Here is a 26175-nt window from a genome sequence, read left to right on the forward strand (position 1 = left end):
CTAATATTACACTTTAAACCATTTTTGTGGGTCAGTCAGCCCTTGCAAATCTAGGTAATTTTTCTAATATTTCAGTTTTAATACCACAAAATTTCGTTACCGTCATGAATATTTTTAGTGCTCCGAACACAAAAAAGCTGAACCTACAGAATACCTGCTCCTCCTATTATGACTTTTTGACCTGTGAGCACACCTGTCTGGATTCCTTGAGATGCTCCACCCTGCACAACGATGCTCCTGCCCAGCAGAAATTAAGGGAGCCGCCAGGCATAGCAAGGCGTGGACTAAAGTACTTCGATGTGGACGACAAGGCGGCGGAGTGGTATCTGGATACTCGACGATCCACAGCCGAGAGGAAGCCTTGCAAGCGGAAGTTTTGCTTCCGCTTTCGTGTGCCCGTAAGACATGCCGTACGCCGGAAGGACAAGGCGTCGACGTACTCCCTTCCTGGTCGACGGGTGTCCCCAGAGTTTCTGGGCCTCCTTAAGCAACACCACGCCAGGATGCGGGGCTTGGAGCAGCCGCCGCGTAAGTATCTATCCCGCAAGCCAAGTTTCTCCTATTACAAGTACGATGCGGCGGCCAAGAGAAGACACATGCGTCCGGGCATCGATACTGCGGCTCCTGTGGAATTCCCCTGCACTAACTTGACATGTACACGTCACCATGAGCAGCTTTGCCCCTGTCCTCAGAAGAAGGAGGCTCTTCCCGCGGCACCTTTAAGTCGGGGAGAGCCTCAGAAATCTGAAATCAAGACCAACAAGAAGCGCTTGTTCCTGTTTGCCAAAGATAAAAATCTGAGCGAAAAGAAAAGCAATCAAGTAGTTTCAGCGAAAAGAGTTGACGATGAGGCTATGGATGAGGGTAATCTGCAGCCAAAGGAGAGCCAGCTGGAAGGAACTAAACTTCATAGAATTTATGCCAGCAATCCATCCTTAGTTACGCCTATGGAAATTCAAGATCAACCTAAGCCACTGAGTTCCAAGTCACTAAACAGTTTCGATGTCAGCTGTCCACCGAAACCCATTTTATCTAGACCACATTCCACCCATGCAACACCCATGGAAAAGATTAATAATTGTCCCTGCCCTGTTGATCAGCTTAAATGGTTGCCAAGACCCTGCGACCAATCCACATGTCCCTGTAAAACTGCCAGATTTAGAAGAAGTCGAGACCCGCGCTCCATCGAGTACGAGAATCGTCCTTTCTTTAAGGCCATTCAAGGAACAAGTAAAGTAAGCGGTACGCAAAATAGAAGTATTACACAGAGAAGGTGCACTCAGACTAAAACCACCAGTGACAATAGAACACATCCCACCGACCTTAGAGAGAAGGATTGGAACAACAGGACAGGTCAAGATCACTGTAAGATTAAAGGTTTCGAAACAAAAGCTCCAGAGAACAGTTTCTATGCATCCATCTCAAGTCATCAGCAACATAGTGAGGAATGCCTTCATCGACCCGACTTTTATGGTGTGAACGATATAGAAATTTCACCTAATTGCAGGGAAGGAAGCATCGGTTACAAAGGTTTTGTACGACGCTCAGAAAAACAGAAGATAATTGATCGATGCGGTGGTCCCATTCCGAAGTGCACGAAGGTAAAGCCTCCGCCTTATTGCTATCTGTGGTCCGCCGTGGATCCGGACATTCGGGAGGCGGAGAAGCGCCGTCTGGCGGAGCACAAGTGCTACCAGCGGCAAATGTTTCCAGACAGTAAGCCATACTCATACTACTGGTCAAAAACGAATCAAGACATAAGAAGGCAGGTGAAGCGCAGATTGAAGAAGACCGATAGCAAGCGCAATTGTGGGGTACTCCAACCAAACAATTTTTGCCGAAGCTGTCCAGATCGAAATCAGGAAACGTGTTCCTGCACTGCATCCATAATAACACAGTTCGTTGAAAAAAGTAGTTGGGATTTGGATGATCACCACCCCTACCTATCTTGTTTACATGGCAGGAAGCCAAAATCCTACGTCCCAGGGCACACTTGGAACCGGAAACAAGCTACATCAGATGAGAGTTCCCCTGCGTGGGAAGAAAAAGGGCATTCTCCAAACGAAAGCCATCGAAAGTGGTCGGGGCTGGTTTCGACCAAGTTGCACACAGATTCAGATAGACGCACCCCGAAAAAGCCACGCCTGCTGCCCAGACTACACGCCTTTGCCAAGCGATTCCTATTTTCCGGCACCAAAGGACTCCATTTAAAGTCAAACCAATCGGGAAGCGAAAGACCGACACACAGTACACGATCCAGATATTCCAGCGCAGGTGGTTCTAAAGAACGGGAATCTTATAAAATTAATCATCAAGAGGATAAGCAAATAGAATTATGCAATGACACTTCTTCGGTGGACAGAAAAATCACCTTTAGGGATCAGGTCAGAACTCAGCATATGCAGGGACCACGAGATCCTAAGTTATGGGCCAAGCAAAGTCAAAAAGTATTTCGGCAACCTAAAACAAAAAAGAATAGCCCGGAGACCCACTTAAACCGGCCTACCGAAACCTCATTTACGTCGAAAGTAAGATCAGGTTTTCACTCCAACTCTGGTTTAGAGCAACCATCATGTTCCACACGATCATCCAAATTCAGGAACTACCAGACGTCCCAACCACAGAAGTCCCCCATATGTATCAGAAGTCCATCCTGTGGCAGCAGTAGCAACTGGAGCAGCCCGTCAAGTGACCACTGTGTAGCCCGCCATCCACCGCAGCAATCTCCCTGCCAAGCTCCTCAACCATTGGTATCCCGTGCCCAACGAGAGTGGGAAGAACGTCTGGAGCGGAAAAGGGCCAGAAGACTTAGGGAGGAGTGCAGACCATGTACTGATTACCTATTGACGTCACGGGCAACGGAGCCCAGAAATCCGGACATACGTCGGGGAGTTGTAACATATCGAAACTATGAGTTCTTAACGGAACCCAGTGATCCCTGCCTGACTAAGCCAACGGGCAAATGTTTCCAGTTCACACAAAATAGTCCTGTGCTTAGAAATAAAAACCACTACTCGCGATCACGAAGACGTCGACGTTCTGCTCAATGTTGCGATGACTCCGATGCGTCAACGCACAGCCAGAGTTCTCGAAGTTCGGGAAGAATGCGGGGCGGATTAGAATTCCGGGAGGAAGTCTTGGCTTCTCGAAGGCATCGTTACACAGCACACACCTTTCCAACCAGCTTGCCTTGCAAGCTCTACACCAAGAAGAGGGTTCAATCCATCAAGCCGTCCAATACGCCTATGCACTTATTTAGTTTCGATTAGGAGCAGAGCAATGTAGCTTGCAGCACGACTATCAAATGGATAAACCATATTTATAGGAATGGATTACCACTTGACAGCCGAGCTAGCATGCCACAAATTGTTCCGACAAATTATCGTACTTTGTTCATTTCAAATTATCACGATTAAAGTTTTAATTGCGTACAAACAACTGATTTTGTTACAAGAATATAAATGCATTGCTGGCTGGGAGGGGTCGTGCTACCAACGGGCCTTATTCGTTGGTGAACTTGGCCGGGCGCTTCTCGGCGAAGGCGGTCATGCCCTCCTTACGATCGGCCTACAGGAAATCAAGGATATCAGTTAGGGTAAAACATAGAAGGAATAATGGACTCACTGTTGAGAACGTAGCATGGAAGGTGCGACGCTCGAACTTCAGACCCTCCTGGAGAGTGGTCTCGTAGGCCGTGTTTACGGCCTCCTTGCACAGCTGCACGATCAGATTAGAGTGGGAGCCGATCTTCTCGCCCAGCTTTACGGCCTCACCGAGCAGCTGGTCGGCGGGCACCACCTTGCTGGCCAGTCCAAGCTTCTCCGCCTCCTGGGCGCCAATCATGTTGCCGGTGAGGCACATTTCCATGGCCTTGGACTTGCCAACGACGCGGGTCAGACGCTGGGTGCCTCCGGCTCCGGGAATGGTGCCCAGGGCAATCTCCGGCTGGCCGAACTTGGCCTTGTCCCCAGCATAGATGATGTCGCACATCATGGCTAGCTCACAGCCACCGCCCAAGGCGTAGCCGTTCACGGCCGCAATGATGGGCTTCTGAGTGCGGGCCACCTCAGTCCAGTCGTTCAGGAAATTTCCCTGGATGCACTGCGAGTACGTGTTGCCCACCATCTCCTTGATATCGGCTCCAGCGGCGAAGGCCTTCTCGCTGCCCGTCAAGACGATGGCGGCGATGCTCTGATCCTTGCCAAACTGTTGCAGTGCGGTGGACAGCTCCTTCATCAGGCCGTTGCAGAGAGCATTCAAGGCCTTGGGACGGTTTAGGGTAATCACAGCCACGTTCTTGCCCTCGCCGGCCACTTCGGTCTTGATGTACTCCCAGCTGTTGGTGGCTGAAAAGAGACGGCGTCATGAGGTGATCGTTATCGTTACGCAACCAATGTTTGGCTGGAAAAGTACCAAGATCTAGACAGAAACCGGCACTTGATATCTTGATATTCCAGCTTAGGGTGGAGCTGGCCACTGGCCGCGTGGACTTTGATCTTCCTGGAATCCCACATATACTTACAGGTGCTGCTGAAACGGGTGGCCACCTGTGGCTGGCGGGCGGCTGCCTGCAGGACACCTTGGGCACGGGAGGCGAAGATCTTAGCAATGTTGGCCATTTTGAAGGGGACTCTTAGCCGGCTGTAAGTGCAAATCGTTATCTAACCGAGAAATATCTAGCATGGATCCACTCTGGTGCGGGGTACCTACACTTCGGAGCACTGGAGCAATATTGGCGCTCTCGACGGAAAAGTGTGAACGCGTGTCTTCCCCGCAAAAATGCCACGATTCCCAGTCACAGTTTAGTAGCAGCAACAAGTGTTTTTCACATTACTGATAATATTTATAAAAAATGAGCACTTACTGTTTACATAACAAATTGGACTCATATGTAATCCCAAAAAAGAGTATATTAGCATTAAGTCCTTGACTCGATCTGTAATTCTACTAGATTAAAAAAAAAACATTTTTTAATATTTTAAACAGTGATTCTACAGCTCTAATAGCATCACCCTGAAGTATGATTTGTTTCGTCTTAAAAATAATACAAAAAAAAGTTAACTTTTGATAAAAATATATACGTTTAGTGTCTAAAGATTTTAAAATTAACAGTGACTTTTAACAGCATCTCAACAGAGTTTGTCAGCACTTAAACGGTTACAATTTAAACTTTATAAGCATTTAAGCATAATAGCTGATGTTCAGCTTATCCTTAGACCTTTGGTAAGTAAGTTGCTTTGGGATGCGTACTACTCGTCTCCACCAGCCAAATGTGCTCCTCACGTTGCCTTCTCTCGCCATTGTCTCGCCGAACCCGCCAAATTAGGAATATCAATATCACCATTAGGAACGAGAATATGGATATCACCAGGCTAAAGATAAAGGCTTGGGGCGCTGAAAAAAAGTAAAATGATATTGATAAAACAGAATAAAGAAGTTATTTGAGGATCAGATTTACTTTCGCAGTATGGAAACTTCTTAGCCCACAATGAGTCTTCACAAATGTTCTGGTCCTCTCCCTTAAGTGAGTGTTCAGCGGGACAGTCGTAGAATATACGAGTCCCATTGGCTACTCTGGATCCTGCAGTTAGGATCGCATCAGTAAAGTGCTTCACAATCACGTTTGGCAACTGTGGAATCGCGCACTCCCCATTCCCCTCAACAGGATAGGGACGAGGTTGCTCTTTCACTGTGGGAGTCATCTCAGCAAGATCGACTTCCGCGGTCGCAGTAGTTGATCGGACAGTGGTTGGGTGGGCGACACCTTCGCAAAGGGACTCCAGCTCGTCATCCCCGTCCCGGCAGTCCCTGATCCCATTGCACAACTTGGAGTAGGGCATGCACTGGCCGGAGGAGCAGTACATTTCCCCGTCGTCGCAGTTGGCCTGCTGCATCTGGGCCCGGCACAGCCATCCCTCCTCGTCCGATCCATCCACACAGTCCCGCTTGCCATCGCAGACCGCTGTGCTGGCTATGCACGCTCCATAGCTGCAGCGGAACCCATATCCCGGACACCAGACCTTCTCGCACATGGCGGCAGTCTCATCGGAGGCGTCCGAGCAGTCGGCGGTGCCGTCACAAAGCTTGTCCAGTTGGATGCAGTCGCCCCCTCCGCACCGGTGACCGCAGCTCGAGGCGTTCGGCGATCCAGAGCAAATGGCGAACGCCAAGGAGAGGAGAACTACGAGCTGCAGGGATCGATTTTGATGCGCTTCGAACATTCCGAATGGGTTTCAATCAACAGACTGCCGCTTCCATGTCGCGGGTAAGGTTTTTACGGGAGCTGTCCAATCCAAACCTGTTTGATGAAAATATGACGATAGCAGTGTAAAGTTCTGTCATGGGCTTTTCTGAGCGGCTCTGATTATTGCTTTGCATGTATCATTGACTGAGTTTGTTTTGCTTTCAGATAAAGTTATCAGTTGGTCTTTCCGTAATGTACATGTATAGTTTGTTATATTAGTTGTAATTCTACTGTAATGGCAAATGCGCACGAAATATCCCCCATTTCTCTGTATTAATAAGATTGTAAAATGGTTAAATTCTCTTAGCAGCGGAAATTGGTGACATATTTATGATAATCATAACAATTACGCCAATCGTTCGGGGTCAAAAAATCACTGGAAAGAAAAGTGTTACTCACGAAATAGTATTAATTCTTGGCAAACAAAAAGTCACTAGTAATACAGTTTATAGAATAAAATTCGTTATATTATTGTTATTTATTCATCTATTGGTTTATTTTTCTCATTGCTTTCATATGCATATTTTACTTTATTTCTCCAAATGAGTATACTTTCGTTAGTATGAATTATGGGCTTAAGTTTATAATCGAACGCATTAATTATAAAGAAAAGCGGCTTGTGTTAGTTGGGTACAAATATAAACACAGCTCGGGGATGGCTGGCCGGAAACAAAAAACTGCAAATACTTGAAGTAAACTTAAGTAACACGTCAAATGCCTTCCAACGAGGAAGGGCTTTTTATTTCTTGTGGGCAGATGCCGGCGGAGTGCCATAAAACTTTCGCTTCTTAATGGTGCCGCCTTTGAAGGGAGTTGCTGTGGAAAAAATAATTAGGAAAACAGACTATAATAATTCCGTATATCACTTACCATACAGCGACAGCAAGTCATGTTTGCTGCTGGGCACCCTCTTGATCACTGTTGCCGGCGTTCTTGTTGGATCTACAACGATGTATTGCTCCCAGAACGAAACGGGCAGCTCGAGCAGTGCCTTCATCACCTGTTTCTGGGTGAAGACCTCTGTGTAGATCGCATGCTGGTCGGGATCTGGCGTGGAGTAGCCCACGATGGTGGGGCCAAAGATGAGCGAGATGTTATCGATCGGCATCAGCACAACTGGGCACTGGGCAATGCGCTGGAAGTGCAGTATGAGGAAGGCCAGCGTATCCCGATTGGCTTGAGGTAGCTGCTTCACCGATTTATACAGCATCTCCTGAGCGATATTGGTGTCTGGATTCTGCACAGCGTTGGCAAAATCCTTCCACTGGCTGGTCGGAATGAGAGGCTCGGTGAGAGACCTAAGGAAATCCTTCACACAACAGCACAATACGTAGATGTCCGTGTTGCCCAGATGTGGAGTGGCTTTGCCTCGCAAGAACTGCTCCTTAAGAGCCTTGTACTCCCGCTCAGACGACGACAACCGGTAGAGGCCCACCTCAGTAAGGCCACGGGCCTCTATCTCGTTGACACAGTGCACAATCAGAGCCGGAATCATTGGGGCAATAGACGGGGCAAAGTCTGTGACGTAGCCGGTCATGGTCTTAGTCGTGGGCGTTCCCGTTTGGGGCACACAGCTAACGGTTAGCAGATACCGACAATCGATGTGACAGCGCACCGGGCAATCCCGACATCTCAGACCAACGGCCCCAAACCGAATTCTTGAAAAAGTATAATATTTAATGAATAAAGCTTAACTGAGAGTTTTAGGATACCAACCGTTTTTGGCACTGCACGCAATTGTCCCCGCGCAAGAAAGTCTTCTGGCTAAAGGTGTGGTTCCTCATTAGCGGACGGTGCTGCAGCGGTGTTCCGGATTCGGTCACGTGCGCCGCCATCACGTTTACCGGCGTCAGCGGCGGAGCGGTAGCCTCCTTCAGTACAGATCGTCGTGGCGTCGAGGACAGTCCGTCTCCAATCCTCTCTTTTCCCCCAATCACTGGTAGCGACTCAATGGTCGACTCTGCTCTAATCACTCCCTGCCCATCCTGGGGTATGGTTACCTTGGTAGTGGCACAAAAGCGCTCAGCGCCCTGACCCACATCCACCGTGTGCTGCTCCACTCCGATACCCACGCCTGAGCGCCGTGACTTACTAGTGGTTGGTGTGTTTCCGTTCATACTGCCGTTCAGGCCAGTACTCAGGCGCGATCTCTTGTTGCCGACACAGGGAATCGTATTCTTGGGCAGCGAGGGTCGGTGCTCGCGCCAGGATTTCGATGTACGCACATCAAGGAAGTCGTCCTCAGAGTGTGTAATAGACAGATCAGAAAGCAGCGAGCCGGTGGAGTTGATGTCGCCATAGGACTTATCCTCCCGTACAGCATTCAGCGATTTGCGCTTCCTTGAGGAGGGAAGTGTGTGCAGGAAGGCCAGCTTGTCGCGTGTCTCATTGTTCAGATTGCGCTCGTGACGCAGCAGATCCGCCACAGCCATGATCTTGCCCTCCATGGCGTCGCGTTCGTGCTCCGCCTGACGACGCGCCTTGATCTCCATGTCAATAATGCGGCGCGCGTGGAAGAGCTTGCCCTCCAGGTCGCCCATCTTCGTTAGCGACTTATCCAACTCGTTTTGGATCCTGGCCGTCTCGGCCGCGTAACCAGCGCACTTTTCGTGGTATTGCTCGAACATGCGCAGGAACCGCAGGAATTCTGGATGGGAGATGAGGATGTGAGCATTCATTCACCTCGTTTGTGGCCATTTTAACTCACCCTCCTCGGCAGTTCCATCGGTTAACACTTGCATGCAGCGTCGCAGATCATCAAAGGATGCCAGGGCCGAGAGCGCCATCTTCAGTTTGCTCTGTGGATCTGTGGATAGGTTTTCACTTGCAGGAACAACCTGCGCACTGAATGCCTCGATTCAACACAAATTCTGATGAAAATCTGTATTATTTCCACAATAACGAACAAGCAAACGGAGCACGCTTAAAAGGACGCGATAAAATTTTCGAGTTCCGTTGTTTTCAAATTGACGCCATGAACACAGTGTGACCGCTTTCGAATTGAAACCCAGTTCTATTGTCAAATAAAAAATACCGATAATTAAGTCTGTTCAGACAGAAAATGTTGTGTTACAAAAATAAGGTAATTTATTAACTCTATTTCTCCAAAATAACAATTACACTGCGTTAACTCAATGGCGGCGTTCAGCAGAACAAACTTGATTACTGAAGTTGCAAGAATGCTTGCATCATAATTAGTAATCATGTGCGTTCAGCAGAACTATCGTAAAAAATCCATCAGTCATCAGGTATTATGTTGTTCTGCTGAACGCTGCCAATAACAAAATTGACACAAAATCCATAAAGCATATACATATATGATCTACGATTTTTCGACGAACTATTTCGGGTTGCGCTCAAAATAAATTTTAAAAAATACATTCTGAGTATTCCCTAATCTGTTGAATTGTTGAAAGTTCAACAGAACATTTTAGCGATCAAGGAAACGACCGACGAATGGTTTCTATCGAAATTTAAAGCAGAAAGAAAAAGCATTAAAGCATTTTATTTTTTTTTTTAAGAAGAACTACTAATATGCATTCAAAATTAATTTTAAGCTAAAGAGGTACTAAGGTCGAGATAATAAAATGTTACAGAGTTCCTATGGCTTTTTAATGAACTAGGGTAACAGCTCTGGGTTTCAGCTATTCAACAGCCTCCATTTCTGAAAATGGAGTTTGTATAAAGCAGTTGATTACCAACTTACCAAGGTTTAACAGTTCAGCAGTTAAGGGAATACCCGAATTATATAAAACCAATTAGATTCTGTGGTGTTCAATCGCCGACGATGTAGCCTAGCACTCGAGTCTAGATTGAGCGAGCTGGACTGCAGATGGCGAAGCATCCGTGGGACGAGAATGATGCTTTGAACTACTAATTTACATAAACAAAAACATTCGATGAAAATTCCACTTCCAGCAGACTCTTCCTTTTTAAAATGCTCGAATTGATTTGTTAGTAAGATCATGCTACATGCATTCCGGGTGATCTTTGACAACTTCGGTCACACTACAAAGAACACGATTTTTCGGATAGTGAAACTCTTTGCCAATATGAGTTCTAGGCTTAAATCACAAAGTACCAAACTAATACCGAGGCCTGTAAAAGACTATGTAAAATAGTGTTGCGCTATAACTTCACTATAGTGTAAACAGGACCTTAGAGATGGGCATCAACTTTGCCTTCGATAGTCTCAAGTCGTGCATTACCTATCGAAAATAAATCCCAGCTAGCCAGAATGTTTAAAATGTATTAACTTTACTTGATAAATGTAAATTAATATCTGTATGAATTTTATTTGTATTGGTTGTAAGTTACTAAAAATCTATATTAAAAATATTATAATTTTAAACAACCATCTCTAACATTTGTTTCATCTCGACCAGTGTGGCTAAACAAATCGCAGTCTCGATTTTGTTTCAAAAATGTCTGTCCACTCGCCCAATCCTGCCCTGATCCTGCAGAGCAAGCGCTTCAATGGACTGCGGAATATCCTAGAGCGCGAAGGCCCCTTTTGCAAAGACGACTTCGCTTCCTCGCCGGAGAATCTGGAGTTCCTGCAGACCGAGTGCCAGGTTCTGATCATTGGAGCCGGCGGTCTGGGCTGCGAGCTGCTGAAGGATCTGGCTCTGATGGGCTTTGGCAACCTGCATGTCATTGACATGGACACCATTGAGCTGTCCAACCTGAACCGCCAATTCCTGTTCCGCCGCACGGACATTGGCGCCTCGAAGGCCGAGTGCGCGGCGCGCTTTATCAACGGACGAGTGCCAACCTGCCGGGTGACTCCTCACTTCAAAAAGATCCAGGACTTCGACGAGTCCTTCTACCAGCAGTTCCGCCTGATCGTCTGTGGACTGGACTCAATAGTGGCCCGGCGCTGGATAAACGGCATGCTGCTCTCCATGCTGCGCTACGAGGAAGACGGCACATTAGATACCAGCTCCATAGTGCCCATGATTGATGGCGGCACCGAGGGCTTCAAGGGCAATGCCCGCGTCATCCTGCCCGGATTGTCGGCCTGCATTGAGTGCACCCTGGACTTGTTCCCGCCGCAGGTAAACTATCCCCTGTGCACCATAGCGAATACTCCCAGGCTGCCGGAACACTGCATTGAGTACGTGAAGATCATACAATGGGAGAAACAGAATCCGTTTGGTGTTCCCCTGGATGGCGACGATCCTCAGCACATTGGCTGGGTCTACGAAAGGGCTCTGGAGCGGGCCAACGAGTTCAACATTACCGGAGTCACCTATCGTTTGGTCCAGGGCGTGGTTAAGCACATAATCCCCGCCGTGGCCAGTACGAATGCAGCTATAGCCGCCGCCTGCGCCCTGGAGATCTTTAAGTTGGCTACAAGCTGCTATGATAGCATGTCCAACTATCTGAACTTCAACGACCTTGACGGGATCTACACTTATACCTACGAGGCTGAAAAGTCGGAGAACTGCTTGGCCTGCAGCAACACACCTCAGCCGCTGCCCGTCGAGGATCCCAACACCACCACGCTGGAGGACTTAATAAAGCTGATGTGTGACTCTCCGCGGTTCCAGCTCAAAAGCCCGGCTCTTACCACTGTGATGAAAGATGGCAAGCGGCGGACTCTGTATATGTCCACGGTAAAGAGCATTGAGGAGGCAACGCGCAAGAACCTAACGCAGTCCCTGGGCGAATTAGGCCTACAGGATGGCCAGCAGCTGACGGTTACCGATGTTACCTCGCCCTCTGCCCTCACCCTGCAGTTAAAGTACCAGTCCAATGAGGTTGAGATGGTCTGAGTTGTATCACAGTATATAACATTTTTAATACACAATACAATATGTATGTAAATAAATTGGCAGGATCAGCCCCAAGTTACGCAACTAAACGTTCATGTCCAAGATGTACTTCTTGCCGGTGAATCCCTGGAAGTTCAAGGCTGCGGCTGCAGCGTCTTTAAAGTTATTTAAGGGCACCATCTCATGGTTCGGGGCCACGAACTTCCCTTGCTCCATCAGCTCAAAGATTTCCTGAAACATTTTCGAACGCTCCGGGGAGCTGTAGTTCTCCTTTGACCAGCGTGTCATCCAGAAGCCTCTAAATGCAATGTCCTTGAAAATGAGCGGTCCGGTGGCCACGGTGACGGGCTCGCGGGACATGCCACCATAGGTGACCATCACTCCACCGTTGTCCAGATGCCGCGACGCCTCCGTGGCACTCTTTCCGCCCACACAATTGAAGGCCAAGCGGGGCTTCTTTAGCTTGCCCGACTTGAAGATGTCGCTGGTGCGGATTTCAGCCTCGGTTAGCACTTCGGTAGCTCCAAGGCATTGCAGCATCTGCTTGAGCTCGGCAATCTCGGGGCGATCGCGAACGATGCCAATGCTATTAATACCCCAGGCGCGGCACAGCTGATGCACTGCCTGACCCACGGCGCTGTTGGCTCCGTTCTGAATGACGGTGTCACCCGGACAAAGCTGCACAAAGTCCTTAAGCATACGGTAGGCGGTGGTGGGATTTACCGTTGAGGTGGCGGCTTCAGCCAATCCCACTTTTTTGGACACGACCATCAGTTGATCCTCCTTATAAACGGCGTGCGTAGTCCAGGTGCCCAGGCCGGTGGCCAGGGGAATGACATGCTGCCCCGCCTCCAAGCTCTTGACATTGTCGCCCACGCAGATGACCTCCGCCACACATTCATTGCCGCCGACGGCTGGAAACTTGGGCTTCACCGGATATTTTCCTGTGCGATTAAGAAATGTTTTATATATGTACTCTGGATTCTTAAAAGGAACATAGTTCAAAGTACAACGATAACTATCAACAGCTTAAAAACACTTTTTCAGGAATCCAGTTTCTTAATTTAGAAGTGTAGTTGGGTCAGTTAAAATCAAGTCTTAGTTTCATAAGGTCGATAGGACTTTACCCTTTCTGCAGTGCAGTGCGTACAGCTTATCGCATTGCTTTTTGCATATAATTATTATGCGTCTTAAAACCCGGCATACCTTGAATTGTGTTAATGTCCGCCGGGTTGATAGGGGCCGCAAGGATCTTGACCAGCACTTGTTTGTCCTTGGGATCAGGTAGCTTGTCCTCCACCAGTTGCAGTACATCTTGCGGTTCGCCGTGTTGTGTGTATTTCAAGGACTTGGCCACTACCGACATGTGGCGGCTCCGCAAGGTGGGGCTGGTTCCAAATAAAAACCCCCGGCGCAACATTTGGTGATAATAGGATATGCGACTGATAAAATAAGAAATGGAAATTGTTATGCAGGCCGGTGTGACCGTTCCAGTTAAACAGCAACATCATGTTTAAGTGCGACCGAATTTTTGAGTATTTTGATAATTACATTCTTGGTATTTCCAGCAAATCAAAAAACAGCCGTCGTGTTTTCGCAGAATTTCAGGTGTCTCAAATCGATTTTTTAAACAAAACTCCAAGAAATACTCAAAAAAGTAAATTAACCGGTGGCAAAATGGACGCGTAAGCACTCGAATGTGGTAAATCGGACCTTTGGTTCATTACAAATTTGTGATCTTTGCAGTTTACAAGACGAGGTGGAGTCGCTGGAAGCCATCCTAATGGACGATGTTCGCATCAAACGCACGCCCAGGTAGGTGATAAAACCGATGTGTTTACGGTAGTAATACAGATATTGAAATCCCTATAAAGCGGCGATGTGGAGCAGATTGAGACCACGGTACTGCCTTTGACCGGCGAGGAAGAGGAGCAGCAGTACGTGTGCGTCACTTTGCAGGTGCAGCCGACACCCGGATATCCGGAGGAGAGTCCCACATTTAAGCTGCTGCGTCCGCGGGGACTAGACGATGCCCGCTTGGAGGCCATTCGAAGCGCCTGCAATGCGAAGATCAAGGAGTCCCTTGGGTTTCCGGTGGTCTTCGACCTCATCGAGGTGGTGCGGGAGCACCTGAGCGGCAGCAATCTGCCCAGTGGTCAGTGTGTCGTATGTCTGTACGGATTCGCCGACGGCGACGAGTTCACCCGCACCGAGTGCTTCCACTATCTGCACAGCTACTGCCTGGCCCGCCATTTGAATGCCCTGCGCCGCAACTACCAGGAGGAGTTCGACAAGCTGCCCGCCTGGCTGCAGAAGACGGCGGATCCCTTCCAGGCCCTGTGTCCTGTCTGCCGTGAGCACATCGGCGACGAAACGGATAGCCTCAAGTGCGCCATGCCCCCGTCGGAGCTCCTTAATGCTCCGGACTTTAAGGTGACCGAGGAGCTGCGCCAGATGCAGCAGCGCATGTCGGAACTGTATTTGCAGCAGAAGAGTCGCGGAGCCATCATCGATGTGAAGGCCGAGGGATCTGCCGTGATTTCAATCGAGACGGAGGAGGACATCAGGCGAAGGCGTCGTCGCGAGGAGGCCGAGGCAGCCAAGAAGCTGGAGGGACCGGCCAAGGAGGAGGCCATCAAGCCAACCACTAGTTCCACATTTGCGCCCGTCGTGCAGGAGACCCAGCGTATCATGCCAGAGCCGACCAATAATAACTATCATCACAATCGTCGCCACTATCGCGGGGGCCGGCGGCACCATCACCAACATCAGCATGGTCACCACCATCGGGTGGAAAGGGATCGAGAGCAGAATGCGGCTACAGCTCCGGCCACCGCCGGCGGTTCTACATCGAATTCGGGCAACGGCAAGCAGACAAAGGCCCAGTCAGCCAGCTCCGGGCATGCCAGGTGACGATGGCTTCCGAAAGAGATGGGGATCCGGATACCCATTGCGATGCCATGCTGCTAATACACAATGAAGCACCAACCCAAACGGCCCAGGTTTAATTTCGTGAGGCGCACTCGTTTCTGTGAATTTTTAAGTTCGTATATACTTATGTTTAGTTAGCTTTAGCGAGCCGGGTTAGCTAATTTGGATTATATTAATGATGATATTTAGTTGTACCTTAACTATAATGATATTTGTAATGATTTACAAAAGACTTGCGGCACCATGCCGATCCGATATTAGTAGGGCCTTTGATAGTTAGCGCTTAGAGCATGTATTTAGCAGAACCAACTGGCAGCGCTGGCGTTGACGAGATTACACCACAGCATTGAGAAGATCGAGGAGACGACGGTATTGATATCCACTTACGCATAATCTGCAACTGCACTTCGACGTTTAGTATAAATATTTCTATCTCTGGCAGCCTATAGCACAAAGAAAAGTAAGAACCCAGCTTATTCTTGACTAAGTTGGGCGATTGAAGTTGGAGCGGCATTTCTAGTCAGTGAATGGAGGTCGGGAGGCAGCAGAGAAGGAGAATCCCGATACAGGGCATCTGCATTAGCATGCATGCATACATATTTAAATATCACAATTAATTGAGTGTTTGTAGGAATCCGAATAGTGATCAGCAGTGATCGACCATGGTATTATATCGAAATTCCAATTTCAATGTGTCAAATAAATACTACGATTGAGAACTTTAATGAATAAATCAAATTCGGAAATCAAATCCTGTGTTTTGAGTTTAACTTCCGTGGGATCCATCACTAAAAAGTCAAAAAACATTGGGTTATGTTGTTATTTTTTGTAAATGTTTATTTCGCATTTAAATTGTTTTAATTTAATAGAATTACAAAAAACGAGTTTTAATGCATTTCGTTCGTTTCGTACAACAAAATAATTTAGTATTAGTATTTTACAATATTTATATAAACGGGATCGTTTTTGTTTCACCCATCTGCATCGTAATTCAATCGCTGGTATTGCATATAAAAAACAAAATAATTATGCAATACAAAATCTGTGTGTTTTTGTCTCTTAACAGTTAAATATTAATTAAACTTATAGTAATGACTTTTAGTATATAATTAAATATTTTCTTTATGCGGCTTACAATTTTCTCTTTCCTATTAGTTTAATAACAAAACAAAATCAAATTTTATCCTTTAACGGGTTTAGTTATTTTTTTGGTCGTTTTGCTTCTGCCACTCCCCGTTCTTGGCTGGGTATCCATCGGACTGGCGATTCCAATGGAGCCCTCAAACCGAAGTTAGTTTGCAGCAGAGGCCCCGACTTTTCATTCGAATGTTGTATTTTTTCTAGTAGTTTTTAATTGCCTTAGAGCACTTGGAGTGTATTTTTCATTAATTTACGCTTGCTTTTCGCTTTATAAGTATATACAAATCATAATTTTGGAAACGTGTATAACTAGTGAATAAAGGTAGTAGGCATTACAAATTAGTAGTAGCAAAAGGTAGTATAAGTATTAGTAGTACTCGTAAGTAGGTTGCTTGTCTGATCAACTTTGTGTGCTAGCTATATGTCTGCATTACTTTCATCTTAACTGCGTGTCTTTTACAAAATATATATAGTGTAAACAACTATAAATTGATTCGCTTTTCCACTCCACACTTCAAGGGTAGTCTCTTTGGAACTGTGTGCTGTTCCTGCTACATTCATTGTTAATGTAGACTCGGTTATTTCTGAGGAGGGTTTGGTTTAGTTTAGAACTTCAGTGCGTAGTTAGTACGTTAATTTGTGTGTGTGGTTTAAATATTGGCATTCTCTGCTTCTCTATTGTCATCCTCATCTGTGAGGTCGCGTTCTTACAGCCGGAACGGTTCGCGCTTCTCCGTTGGTGTTGTTCCACGCGAAGTGCGCCGCATGGTCGAGCTGAAAGTGGGCTCCGCTGAACTCTTCCGCGGCGTCTGCATGCCAGAGGGCGTGGAACTACCGCTGATGTTTCGCCTGGGATCGAAAGAGAATGGATTAGTTTCAACTCTTCAAAATTTTGTACACATTATAACACATAAAAATAACAATAATGTATTTAACTCTAATAATCGAACTTAAGCATTAGTCCAAAGCATTTTTGGTCGTGTTCCTGTTGTTTTCATGGCACGGACATGCACATTAACATTTACATGCTTGGAAAAGGTATAACAAACAAGGAAACTTAACAATAACTTTAGACGAGTGTAAATCATAATTACTTGATATAGACAGAGTTGAAAATTGACTAGGTAATGTCTTTGTTGTGAGCTTATTAACTTTACCCCAAGCTGGTTGGATTCGTAGTCGAGCTGGGCGATGTTGACTTGGAATCGAATGAGGGTATCTTAATCGGAATCCGTGATGGCCGGCTTTTCGTGTTTTAGGGGGTAGTAAGTACAACGATAGTTAGCAAAGGTAAACCATAACCGCTGCCTACGATATTTGATCTGTCTTATGACTAGCCTAAACTTATGAGTATGTATTTATGGTAAGTGTTGAAAGGGCTGTATTACCTAATAGGTTTGAAGCCGAAGCCTGTTAGTGCTGGTATACTGGATGATCTACTCATGCCTCCGTTGCTGTTTCAGTATTTAATGTTTATTTTTGATTTTTGTGTTTTGGAAGGGGCAGGCACAAGTTTTAGTTGCATTTTTTAGTTGCGTTCAAGCCAATTTCAAATGGTCAAATGCCAATTGTGTTGAAGGTTAGCGTTTCATGATGTTGATTGTTTGTGTGAGTGGTGTTGGTCAAGAGTTAATGCGGTACACCGAAATCAGTGTGAAAATAAAAATAATAAATTAATAAGAGTTTGAATAATTAATGTGGTTTGATCCCGCCCAACGTCCCCGCTATTACTGATTCGCCGAACTGATTAAATCATAGAATCCTACCTTGTGGGCGCCGGACTGGCCGATCCGGAGGCGGTCTTGCGGGTGATGGTGCTGGTGCCGTTGAGACGGCTTCCGGGAGTCGCCGTGGTGGTCACCGATAGACGCGCCGGACGAGGCGTGGTGCCGCTGGCGGTGCTGGCCGTCGATGGTTTGCGTTGCGGAATGCGAGAGGGTGTGTGATCGTCTACAAAAATGCAAGTTATTAGCTTCTGCTCTTTGAGAAGTGGGCTTTAAGAGTACGCAGGCTTATTATCATATCCAACTTTTCCCCTGAACGGGATCCTTAAACTCAAATAATAATTGCTGCGATCCACCGACTACTTACCGGTGCTATCCAACGACAGCGTGGAGCCATGTCGCGATGGCGGCTTCGATCCTTGTCTGCTGAGTGGTCGCGAGTTGGGCTTGGAGCCCGCACGAGAGCCTCCTGGCGTGAGACCCGTGCGCGTGCTCGTGTAGGTGACCTTGCGGGGTGTGTAGCGGCCCGAAGGTCCTCCGTGACTGCCCTCGTTGTCGCTCAGGGAGTCGGGGGTGCTGGCCGAGAGTGAGGAGCGCGATGGGCGCGACATGGGTATGGAGCGAACCGATCGCTCGCGTACCTGTGCGGAAAATAAACATGCATTTTAACACTGATTCCATTCTAAATTCAGGACCCCGTGAAAATGGAACCAAATTCAAGCACTCCTCCTGGAGCGCAGCTTCTTCGTCTCCTGCTGTCTGCGAACTTACCCAGTGTGTTGTTGGATGACAATGCAGCACGTGTGGACTCAGCGGCACCGAGCGGCTGGTATTGCAACGGACGAATACCGTGCCGCCGGCACCCATGTGAATAGGAAAGGCGCATGGAACCTGGTCTTGAGCACGGATTTTCTCAAAGATTGGCATTAGCTCGGCCAAGTGCTCGTCGGCTAGGGAATTAGTTTCAATACGTTTAACCAACAATGGACAGACTTTATTAAGCTGGCAAACGGTTTATGATCATTTAAGCCGTGGACAACAACCTAACCTGGCCTAGTAGTCAAATAACCTCATCATAAATAGTGTGGGGTGTACTGTACTCTAGCTTAAACTCAAAAAAGTCGCAAACACATATACAAAATATACTTCAGTACTTAAGAAAATTCGAGTTAAACAAATATATCGTTACGAAAGTATTCGGTTCTCATGCAGATATGTAAACAAATGAAATATAAAGAGTCGGCGGCGCAGCAGCGAGAGCTTTTCTTTGTCAACAACACACACAACGAACCCAAAATTGGACCAAAGGAGCACTTACCTCGTGCCCTTGTAGGATGGGGACATGTTTGGACGGGCAAAGGATTGGGCTCGGGACTGGAGAAAGGGTTTACCTCTTTCTCGTAAACCACTTAACTGTTTTATACCATTTTCTCCCTTTCCATTTCCGTTCAAATTTGTCAGTATCAGAATTGATGGCATATTTACTCTTCAATGAAGCTAATATATTTCTTTAAAGGTATCTTTTTAATGACTTTTCAAAAAATAAAGTGTATAAATTCAATTTAGTCATAACTGGTAAATAAGAACGTTATATTCTTGATTTTCGAAAACTGAATTATTACATCAAACACCACTTCATGGAAGTTTACATAGTCAGGTGTATATTAGCTTTTCTGAAGGATAAAAATCGCATCAACTCTGAACAAGGACAAACCTGATAAGAATGAAATAAGGAGAAGGACGCCTTAAGTTTCTGTGGCAGATTCTTTTGCTGATTGCTTTTTGATTTACCTTGATGATGGGACCCTGTCCACTCATATAAGGCGGCAAGTTGGAGCTGCCGCCATTCTGGGCATTGGGTGAGGAGGAGGCAGTGGCGGCCGCATTGGGCGTGGAACGTCTGGGCGTGAATGCGGCCATGCTCTGCGAGACGCCATCGGCCAATATGAATTGCTCGCGTAGCTCTATGTTAGTGCGTCCCTTGGCTGCTCCCGGGTAACAGTTGCATTGGTTTTGGTAGCGATTGCGATTGCAGTGGCAGATGCACGGATGCATTTATACGCATTGGCATGGCATATGCACCCACATATAACATGTACACGGATAGGCAATGTTTTGTTGTAGGGCGAACATATAAACAACAACAATAACAACGAAAGTTCGTTACCGCAAAGTATTTGTCAGTTTGTTTTCAGTTTTCAGTTTTGTGGTTTTTGTTTTTTGGATTTGTTTGTTGTTTAGTATTTGGTGTGGGCACAGGCGGGTGCATGTCGGGCGTGGGCGTGGTCGTGGGCGTGGCGAGCGGGCAGCGCAAGCGAAGAGTACACATATATGTATATTTTTCGGGTTCGATTAATCAATATTCAATCGAGTTTCGGTATAATAAGGGAAACCATTTTGAAAAAGAAAAAGGGGTAAACATAAAATTGGATTAGTAAAAAACGAAAAACAAATAACACAAATTAATACACAAATTCAAATTTTACTAGAGGACGCACAGCGAATTCCGTGAGGCTTCAAACATAAAATGCGTGACATGAAGTACAGTCTACAAAGCCCCTGTTAGTCTACAGAGGATGATTAACTGTTTAAGAAATAATGCAGAATGTTAGTTCTAAAGTAGGATAGGGTTAACAAAAAGCGTTTTTAAATAATGGTTAAGAAGTACATATCGTTTTTTGACTACCACTAGAAGTTGGGTGGAGAAACCTGGTTAGTATCACTAGTTAATAGGGAATAGTACAGTAGGTAGACAGGATAGTTTTTGGTAGGCGTTGGTGTGTGTTTTTATGGACTTATAGCAGCTAGTTGTTACGAAGTTAGGTAAACGAAGCGACGAAAATGAGCATGAGTAAAGTAATGGCCAACCCTCGGCTAGATTGTTTGGGCTTTGGGTTTCATTGGGTTCGGTTGTTGATTTTGTTGGCTGGGTTATTGTGTATGAAGTGGCTTTTGGCACTGGCTGGATGGCAATTACATATATAGTTCGCCTTAGGCACACTGTTAATTTTGTTTTAGCGTTGTTTAGGGCAACTTAAGGACCAGAATTAATAATGAGGCTTAAACAAAGGTTTCTCTCTTTATTTTCCGGGTTCTTTGGCTATTATTATTTAGGCACAGTAGTTTATTGTTGGTAGGTTGTTTGTTGGTTGGTTAAATGACCATATCCGTTTGGTATTATTATTATTTGGCATTAAAGTATAATTAGTTGTTAAGCACAACTGTACCTAGGTGTGATATGAATGCGTTTAAATGAAATGAGCAAACGATGCACAGCATCTGGGTAGACAAAATGCATGAGTTGGGTGAAATATTTAAAATGCGGACTAAAAGATTACTCTAAAATATTATTGTAGATTATGATATATGTGACTGGTACTAATGTGGAATGGATGAAGTCCAACAAATTTTGAAAATGTGTGTACTCAACACAACTTAATAAGGTGTTTGGATAGCTTCGGATAGATGGTCCACTTACCGCGACAAGGATCGTTCTTCTGCAGGAATTCGTCCAGTGCTACCCAGCCGCCTCCCACGCGCACCATAACAGTACTGCGAAGAATGCGAACCAGGCGCAGTTTCTGGGAGTCTCCGAACTGGAAGAAATCCATAACTAATTTAATTTCGTTCAAGAAAAATATAGGCTCCAACTTACTCTGTACTTGCCCTCGCCAACTTGGAATACTCGGAACTTCTGCCGGCAGGTACACAGCATGACCAGACGTTTGACCTCGTCGTGTATTTTATCCGAATCATTGGCCGGCTTCCTTTCTTGCCAGTCAGGACGGAGGGCAGCAATGAACTCTTGCCAGTCGATGAGACCTTCGCCATTGCGATCAAACAGATCGGCTACAGCCTTCATTTCCAATCCAGAGGTGTCGAATTCTATGGGAAGGTAACGCCATTAGTTGAGCACTTTGTAAGGTTAAGGGAAGAGCCTCCAGGAACTTACTTGTGTTGAGTATGCCATCGATAAAAACATCGCGTGGAATCATGCCATTGTTGTCCTTGTCCATTTTACGGAACAGATCCGTCAAGCGCGACTTCTTGTGGTTCATGTACTTCAGGAACTTAAAGGGAATATCGAAATAAACATAAATATTCAGTTGCTAAGAAAATGGTGGGTTAAAGTACTTACGCGCTTGCGCCAATCGTCCCAGCTGAAGTTGCGGGCACGCTCCACATCCTTCAGGTACAGGAGATGATCGTTAAGCAGACGCTGGCGCTCCCATGAGAGCATCCAGACATCGCGCCACTTGGTCCACAGGAGTTTGGCGCGTGGCGAACGGAATTCCAGTTCTGGTCCAGAGGTGCTAAATTCAAATTGAACATTTTAAATAAGAAGTCCCCGACAGTTGAGTATATGATGAGCAAAACTACATATAGTACAAACATTTGTGCAAGAGTACTCGCCATGCACAGCATTAGATGATATTGGGGGTTATTAAGGACTTACCTTGGCGAGAATCGGGGGCCGTAATGGGGCAGGCGATCTCTGTCGGGAGTGTCACGCGTGGGCGTGATACGGCTGCTCAGAGATTTTGTTTTTGACATAGACAAAGGCAAAAAAGCGGCAAGATGCATAGTTTGATATTTGATATTCGAGCGGTATGATCAACGTTTACGGAGTAGCGTAGTGTGTAGACAAGATGAAAGTAGATTCAAAAAGAGACAAAACAAAACGATAAAGTAATGAACAGAATACGCAGAACATAATGGCCAGTAACACAGATAGAACAACATAAATTGATATTTTTATAAATATTTCGAACATTTGTAGACGCAGCATTTCCAAAAATTGTTGAAAACAAAAGAATTTCGATTTTAGAATTTAGAAATACATGCGGAATCTATCTATTCTTGAATTAGGGAGAATTTAGTCCCAATGATAACTCACCTTCCTTTGCGGGCGTTGAGTCCCTGGTCTCGAGATCCCTTGAAGCTATGAAAAGAGTGATAAACATAATTAGTTATACATATGTAGAAAGATTTCGGGTCGAACAAGCAATGGTTTTAGCAGCAATGATTAAGCAGGGTGTTTTTTTTGTGGAGTGCTAGATTGGTAGGATTTGTGCGTTAGCAGCTACGGATTTTAGCGCTAGTTTGGGGCTTTTAACGAGTTTCTGGGGTGGTTTTGGAATATCGGATGTTAGGCAATAAACAAGTCCATTCGATAGTGTATGGTGGGTAAGCACATTCGCCACTGGGCAAGTGGATGAAACGAGTAGCGGGCATTAGAGTATAAACTTGCGTCCAAACCTTTGACGCCTCAGGGTGCCGTCGGGTGACTGCTCACGCAGATCGTGACTGGAGCCACGACTGTCGGTCGGTAGTTGGTTCATTGGTTGGTGTGGTTTTTGGATAGGCAGAGAAATAGGTGTGCGAGACGTTGCGGGGTTTTTGGATTTGGTTTTGGAATATTGTAGCAATAAGGTGGTGGATACAAAAGAAAGAATATAAAAAGAAATGGCAAAAATAAATACACAAAATAATAATATAGAGAGGATATATACAGCAAAGTTACAGTTTTGGCATCAACCTGTGAAGGAATTGGTCTACTCACATTGGCGTCTTGCCGCTGCGAGACGGCTTTCGAGCTCCCGGAGGCAACTGTCTTGGCTTGCAAGCGCGGTCCACCTCGTTTTGGCGGCGAGCCGTGTTCTCCATAAACTCCTTGTGGTCCTCGATCAGTTTCTCCACAGGGGGAATCTCATCCGGAAGTTGTTCGTGCTTCAAGTCTGCAAAGGACTTCAAATAGAATCTTCTTTCTATAATTTAATATAATTCCAATACATACTCAACAAAGTGCCCTCCAGTCCGCTGAGCCAGGCAAGGAGCTCCTCAATTGTGTCGTCCAAATCCTTGAGCGACTGCAGGTGCTGCTCCAGCTTTGACTCACGGTTAATGGCCCATTGGCGCACCTCCTCCCAGCGCTGCTGAATGATCGACAGCCAGTTCTTGATAATCGGGATGGCATCAGGATAGGCCTTATTGATGATGTCTTCAGCGTACTCGAACGTCTCGGTCTTTTCCCGCTCGCGCATCCGCAGATCTTTCATAAACTCCATGTGGATATCCATCATTTCGCGCGACACCTTCTCATCATCAGGGGCATTCTTGGCGTATCGAAGCTTGTGCTCGGCATGATCCAGCCAATCGAAGAGAGCCTGGACACGAGCATTCAGCTTCTCGGCATCAACGAGCGCAACTTGGAGACGTTCGCCTCGATTGGCAACGGCGCTCTTGACCTCTTCCCAAATTGATTGCATCTCGTCGAGCTGACGTCCAACTTCAGGATTGTTGCCAGATCGCTCTAAGTCGCGTCCAGTTTTGAGAACACCCTGCATTTGTGCTGCGCGCTTCTGCAGATCCTGCTCAATGTGCTTGTGGTGCTCGCAAAGACCCTGAACCGTCTCTAGATCTCCGTGGACCGGTCCATTTTCGTTCAGGCGGCTCTTGGCCTTCTTCAGCCACTCAAGCAGCTCACCCAGAGCATCGCTGAACTGTCCGGAAAGAAGCAGAGCCTCCTCCAGCTTGCGTTGACGATCGATGCTCTTGGACCACACTCGGGTCCATTGTTCCTTCAGCTCGAGCAACATTTTGTCCAGCACTGGGCGATCGCCCTTCGGCGCCCGCTCTAAGAGATTCTTTCCAGTTCGCATGGTGGCATCGTAGACCGATTGCTTGGCACCTAGCTGACGATGAGTCTCCTTCAGTTTGCCAATGTACTTCTTGATCTTCTGCGGTTCCTTGGAGGCAGTGGCCTCCTCAATGATCTGATCCAGCACCTGTTCGGTCTCCTGCAGATACTGCATCATGCCGCTCCAGGCATCGTTGAACTCACGGGCTTCTTTGTAACCGTGATCCAGAGCTCGAGTGCGTTCCGCGGCCTTGCTCACTACTCGTTCCCAGCGATGCTGAACAGACACGAGCAGATTCTTGATTAAGATCACGTCCTGCTTTTGGCTGAAGTATTTGAGGTGAGTTCCTTTCTTGTCCAGCAGCAGCATGGCTTCGCGATGGGTGCTAACATCTTTCTGCAGCACCTTGTGCTCCTCCATCTGAGCCTGAATTGTTTCCAAAACGCGGGACACGGGTTCGGCGTTGGACAGCAGCTTTTCGGCCTGGGTGAGCCATTCTACAAAGGCTTGAAGGGTATCATGGAATTCGGTGGCTTCCTTAAGCGCAATCTCTAGCTTTATCTTCTTGTCGGATGCACGTGATACCACTGCATCCCAGCGTTGCTTGAGCGTACGGAGTGTATGCTGCAAATTGCTGGACGATACCTTCATCTGGTTTTGCCGCTTGATGTACTCCTGGCCCTGGGCCTGAATCGTTTCAACCTTGGGCCTGTTTTCGTCCAACTCGTTGTACACCTCCATGAAGCGTTCCAGCTGCTCGGTGGCAGTTTCAGGCAGTCCCCCCACCGGTTTGCTTGCTCCGATCACAGCGTCGACATCACCCAGCCAGCCCAGAATATCCTGGACCTCAGCGATATAGCCGTGAGCCTCGCGTAGAGCCTCCTCCAGTTCGTGCTGTCGGTCACTGGCCTTTTGCAGCAGTTGCTTCCACTCGTTGTTGAGTTTGCGCAGTTTCTCCTGCGTGGTAGATGCCTCCACAGATCCCTTCTCGGTTTCGATCAATTGTCTGCCCGCATCGTTCAATGTGTCCACTGAGTTCTGGTGGGCCTGAATGTCGTTGGCCAGCACCTTTAGCTTAGCCAACTCAACCTCGAGCAGTTGTGGGTCTCCAGGAATCTAGAATATTGTAATCACATTCGAACTTGTATTCAACGAGACTTGCTCCTTCTAAATTCTTTGGCTTACCGGTTTCAGTTGGTCCAGAGTACCGTCGGTCTTGTTGATCCAGACCAACAGCTCGTTGAGCGCATGCTGGAATTGGCCCAAGTGCAAGAGAGCATGCTCCAATTGCTTCTGACGTTCGACCATTCCACGGAGAAGAGCTTCCCAGCGTCGATTGACTACCGACAAGGGTTCGCGAATCGATGCTGCCTGCTCGGGTGAAGTGCGTTCCGTCAGTTCCACAGCTTGTCTGGAAGATGAATAAAATAAATTAGACAGGGAAGTTAGGAAATCTAAAGTGTGCCAAACGCAAGCGCAAAAACAAGAGTAATTGGCAAGTGCATTCTTTTTTTTTCGCTTTGCATGCAACAGGTTAAACTGTGGCAATTAAAAAACATGCTCAGCTCAGTGTAGTTCTAAGATTTAAGCGAACCCCGATCTCTGCGTTAGCAGGCAGTTAACAGTAATCAAATTCACAACAACAACAAATGAACGAACGAACTTGACTTTTTTGGAACTATCTTGCCTTTTGAGAACTCTGCCAATTCACAAGTTGA

General features: G+C 46.7%; 8 protein-coding genes across 33 annotated transcripts in view; 3 read left to right on the forward strand and 5 right to left on the reverse strand.

Annotated features, from left to right (window-relative positions):
- Nucleotides 1–53: 53 nt before the first annotated feature.
- LOC119559447 lies at nucleotides 54–3431 on the forward strand. 2 transcript variants are annotated; one of them, XM_037872547.1, is made up of 2 exons: nucleotides 54–686; nucleotides 735–3431. In XM_037872547.1, the coding sequence occupies exons 1-2, from the start codon at nucleotides 105–107 to the stop codon at nucleotides 3267–3269; spliced, it is 3117 nt and encodes a 1038-aa protein (XP_037728475.1). In that variant the 5' UTR covers nucleotides 54–104; the 3' UTR covers nucleotides 3270–3431. The 2 variants fall into 2 exon arrangements, with proteins under 2 accessions (XP_037728475.1, XP_037728474.1); XM_037872546.1 differs by having other exon boundaries at nucleotides 54–3431.
- LOC119559455 (probable enoyl-CoA hydratase, mitochondrial) lies at nucleotides 3397–4819 on the reverse strand. The gene is made up of 4 exons (XM_037872558.1): nucleotides 4711–4819; nucleotides 4523–4641; nucleotides 3625–4346; nucleotides 3397–3567 (listed from the first exon to the last, which is right to left on the reverse strand). The coding sequence occupies exons 2-4, from the start codon at nucleotides 4617–4619 to the stop codon at nucleotides 3502–3504; spliced, it is 885 nt and encodes a 294-aa protein (XP_037728486.1). The 5' UTR covers nucleotides 4620–4641; nucleotides 4711–4819; the 3' UTR covers nucleotides 3397–3501.
- Nucleotides 4820–4912: 93 nt separating this feature from the next.
- LOC119559454 (very low-density lipoprotein receptor) lies at nucleotides 4913–6259 on the reverse strand. Its single transcript, XM_037872556.1, has 2 exons — nucleotides 5459–6259; nucleotides 4913–5394 (listed from the first exon to the last, which is right to left on the reverse strand). Exons 1-2 carry the CDS (start codon nucleotides 6219–6221, stop codon nucleotides 5213–5215), a joined length of 945 nt encoding a protein of 314 aa, XP_037728484.1. The 5' UTR covers nucleotides 6222–6259; the 3' UTR covers nucleotides 4913–5212.
- A 425-nt stretch (nucleotides 6260–6684) lies between these two features.
- Nucleotides 6685–9229, reverse strand: LOC119559449 (rac GTPase-activating protein 1). The gene is made up of 4 exons (XM_037872552.1): nucleotides 8952–9229; nucleotides 7961–8891; nucleotides 7115–7902; nucleotides 6685–7060 (listed from the first exon to the last, which is right to left on the reverse strand). Exons 1-4 carry the CDS (start codon nucleotides 9028–9030, stop codon nucleotides 6984–6986), a joined length of 1875 nt encoding a protein of 624 aa, XP_037728480.1. The 5' UTR covers nucleotides 9031–9229; the 3' UTR covers nucleotides 6685–6983.
- A 1218-nt stretch (nucleotides 9230–10447) lies between these two features.
- LOC119559450 (nedd8-activating enzyme E1 catalytic subunit) lies at nucleotides 10448–12110 on the forward strand. The gene is made up of 2 exons (XM_037872553.1): nucleotides 10448–10552; nucleotides 10630–12110. Exon 2 carries the CDS (start codon nucleotides 10669–10671, stop codon nucleotides 12019–12021), a length of 1353 nt encoding a protein of 450 aa, XP_037728481.1. The 5' UTR covers nucleotides 10448–10552; nucleotides 10630–10668; the 3' UTR covers nucleotides 12022–12110.
- Nucleotides 12019–13517, reverse strand: LOC119559452 (enoyl-[acyl-carrier-protein] reductase, mitochondrial). The gene is made up of 2 exons (XM_037872554.1): nucleotides 13228–13517; nucleotides 12019–12965 (listed from the first exon to the last, which is right to left on the reverse strand). The coding sequence occupies exons 1-2, from the start codon at nucleotides 13439–13441 to the stop codon at nucleotides 12106–12108; spliced, it is 1074 nt and encodes a 357-aa protein (XP_037728482.1). The 5' UTR covers nucleotides 13442–13517; the 3' UTR covers nucleotides 12019–12105.
- A 64-nt stretch (nucleotides 13518–13581) lies between these two features.
- Nucleotides 13582–15703, forward strand: LOC119559460 (E3 ubiquitin-protein ligase RNF25). Its single transcript, XM_037872566.1, has 3 exons — nucleotides 13582–13706; nucleotides 13768–13836; nucleotides 13896–15703. Exons 1-3 carry the CDS (start codon nucleotides 13699–13701, stop codon nucleotides 14932–14934), a joined length of 1116 nt encoding a protein of 371 aa, XP_037728494.1. The 5' UTR covers nucleotides 13582–13698; the 3' UTR covers nucleotides 14935–15703.
- Nucleotides 15704–15763: 60 nt separating this feature from the next.
- The window catches only part of LOC119559408 (microtubule-actin cross-linking factor 1), a 69238-nt gene continuing 58826 nt past the window's right edge, over nucleotides 15764–26175 (reverse strand). For 9 of the 25 annotated variants that reach the window (XM_037872478.1, XM_037872477.1, XM_037872482.1 and 6 more), the window contains 16 exons: nucleotides 26145–26156; nucleotides 25643–25868; nucleotides 23614–25573; nucleotides 23380–23554; nucleotides 23076–23135; nucleotides 22714–22758; nucleotides 22273–22344; nucleotides 21955–22129; nucleotides 21769–21886; nucleotides 21472–21701; nucleotides 21295–21412; nucleotides 19608–19801; nucleotides 18184–18457; nucleotides 17859–18042; nucleotides 17250–17336; nucleotides 15764–16941 (listed from right to left, as the gene is read on the reverse strand). In XM_037872478.1, coding sequence (XP_037728406.1) covers nucleotides 16800–16941; nucleotides 17250–17336; nucleotides 17859–18042; nucleotides 18184–18457; nucleotides 19608–19801; nucleotides 21295–21412; nucleotides 21472–21701; nucleotides 21769–21886; nucleotides 21955–22129; nucleotides 22273–22344; nucleotides 22714–22758; nucleotides 23076–23135; nucleotides 23380–23554; nucleotides 23614–25573; nucleotides 25643–25868; nucleotides 26145–26156 — 4072 coding nt within the window. In that variant the 3' untranslated portion in view covers nucleotides 15764–16799. Of the gene's footprint in view, nucleotides 16942–17249; nucleotides 17337–17480; nucleotides 17547–17858; nucleotides 18043–18183; nucleotides 18458–18587; nucleotides 18767–19607; nucleotides 19802–21294; nucleotides 21413–21471; nucleotides 21702–21768; nucleotides 21887–21954; nucleotides 22130–22272; nucleotides 22345–22713; nucleotides 22759–23075; nucleotides 23136–23379; nucleotides 23555–23613; nucleotides 25574–25642; nucleotides 25869–26144; nucleotides 26157–26175 lie in introns of all 25 variants that reach the window. The other 16 variants (XM_037872498.1, XM_037872491.1, XM_037872488.1 and 13 more) reach the window with 6 other exon arrangements.

This window comes from Drosophila subpulchrella, unplaced genomic scaffold (assembly GCF_014743375.2).
Source record: "Drosophila subpulchrella strain 33 F10 #4 breed RU33 unplaced genomic scaffold, RU_Dsub_v1.1 Primary Assembly Seq24, whole genome shotgun sequence".
In the NCBI taxonomy this organism is placed as follows: Eukaryota; Metazoa; Arthropoda; class Insecta; order Diptera; family Drosophilidae; genus Drosophila; species Drosophila subpulchrella.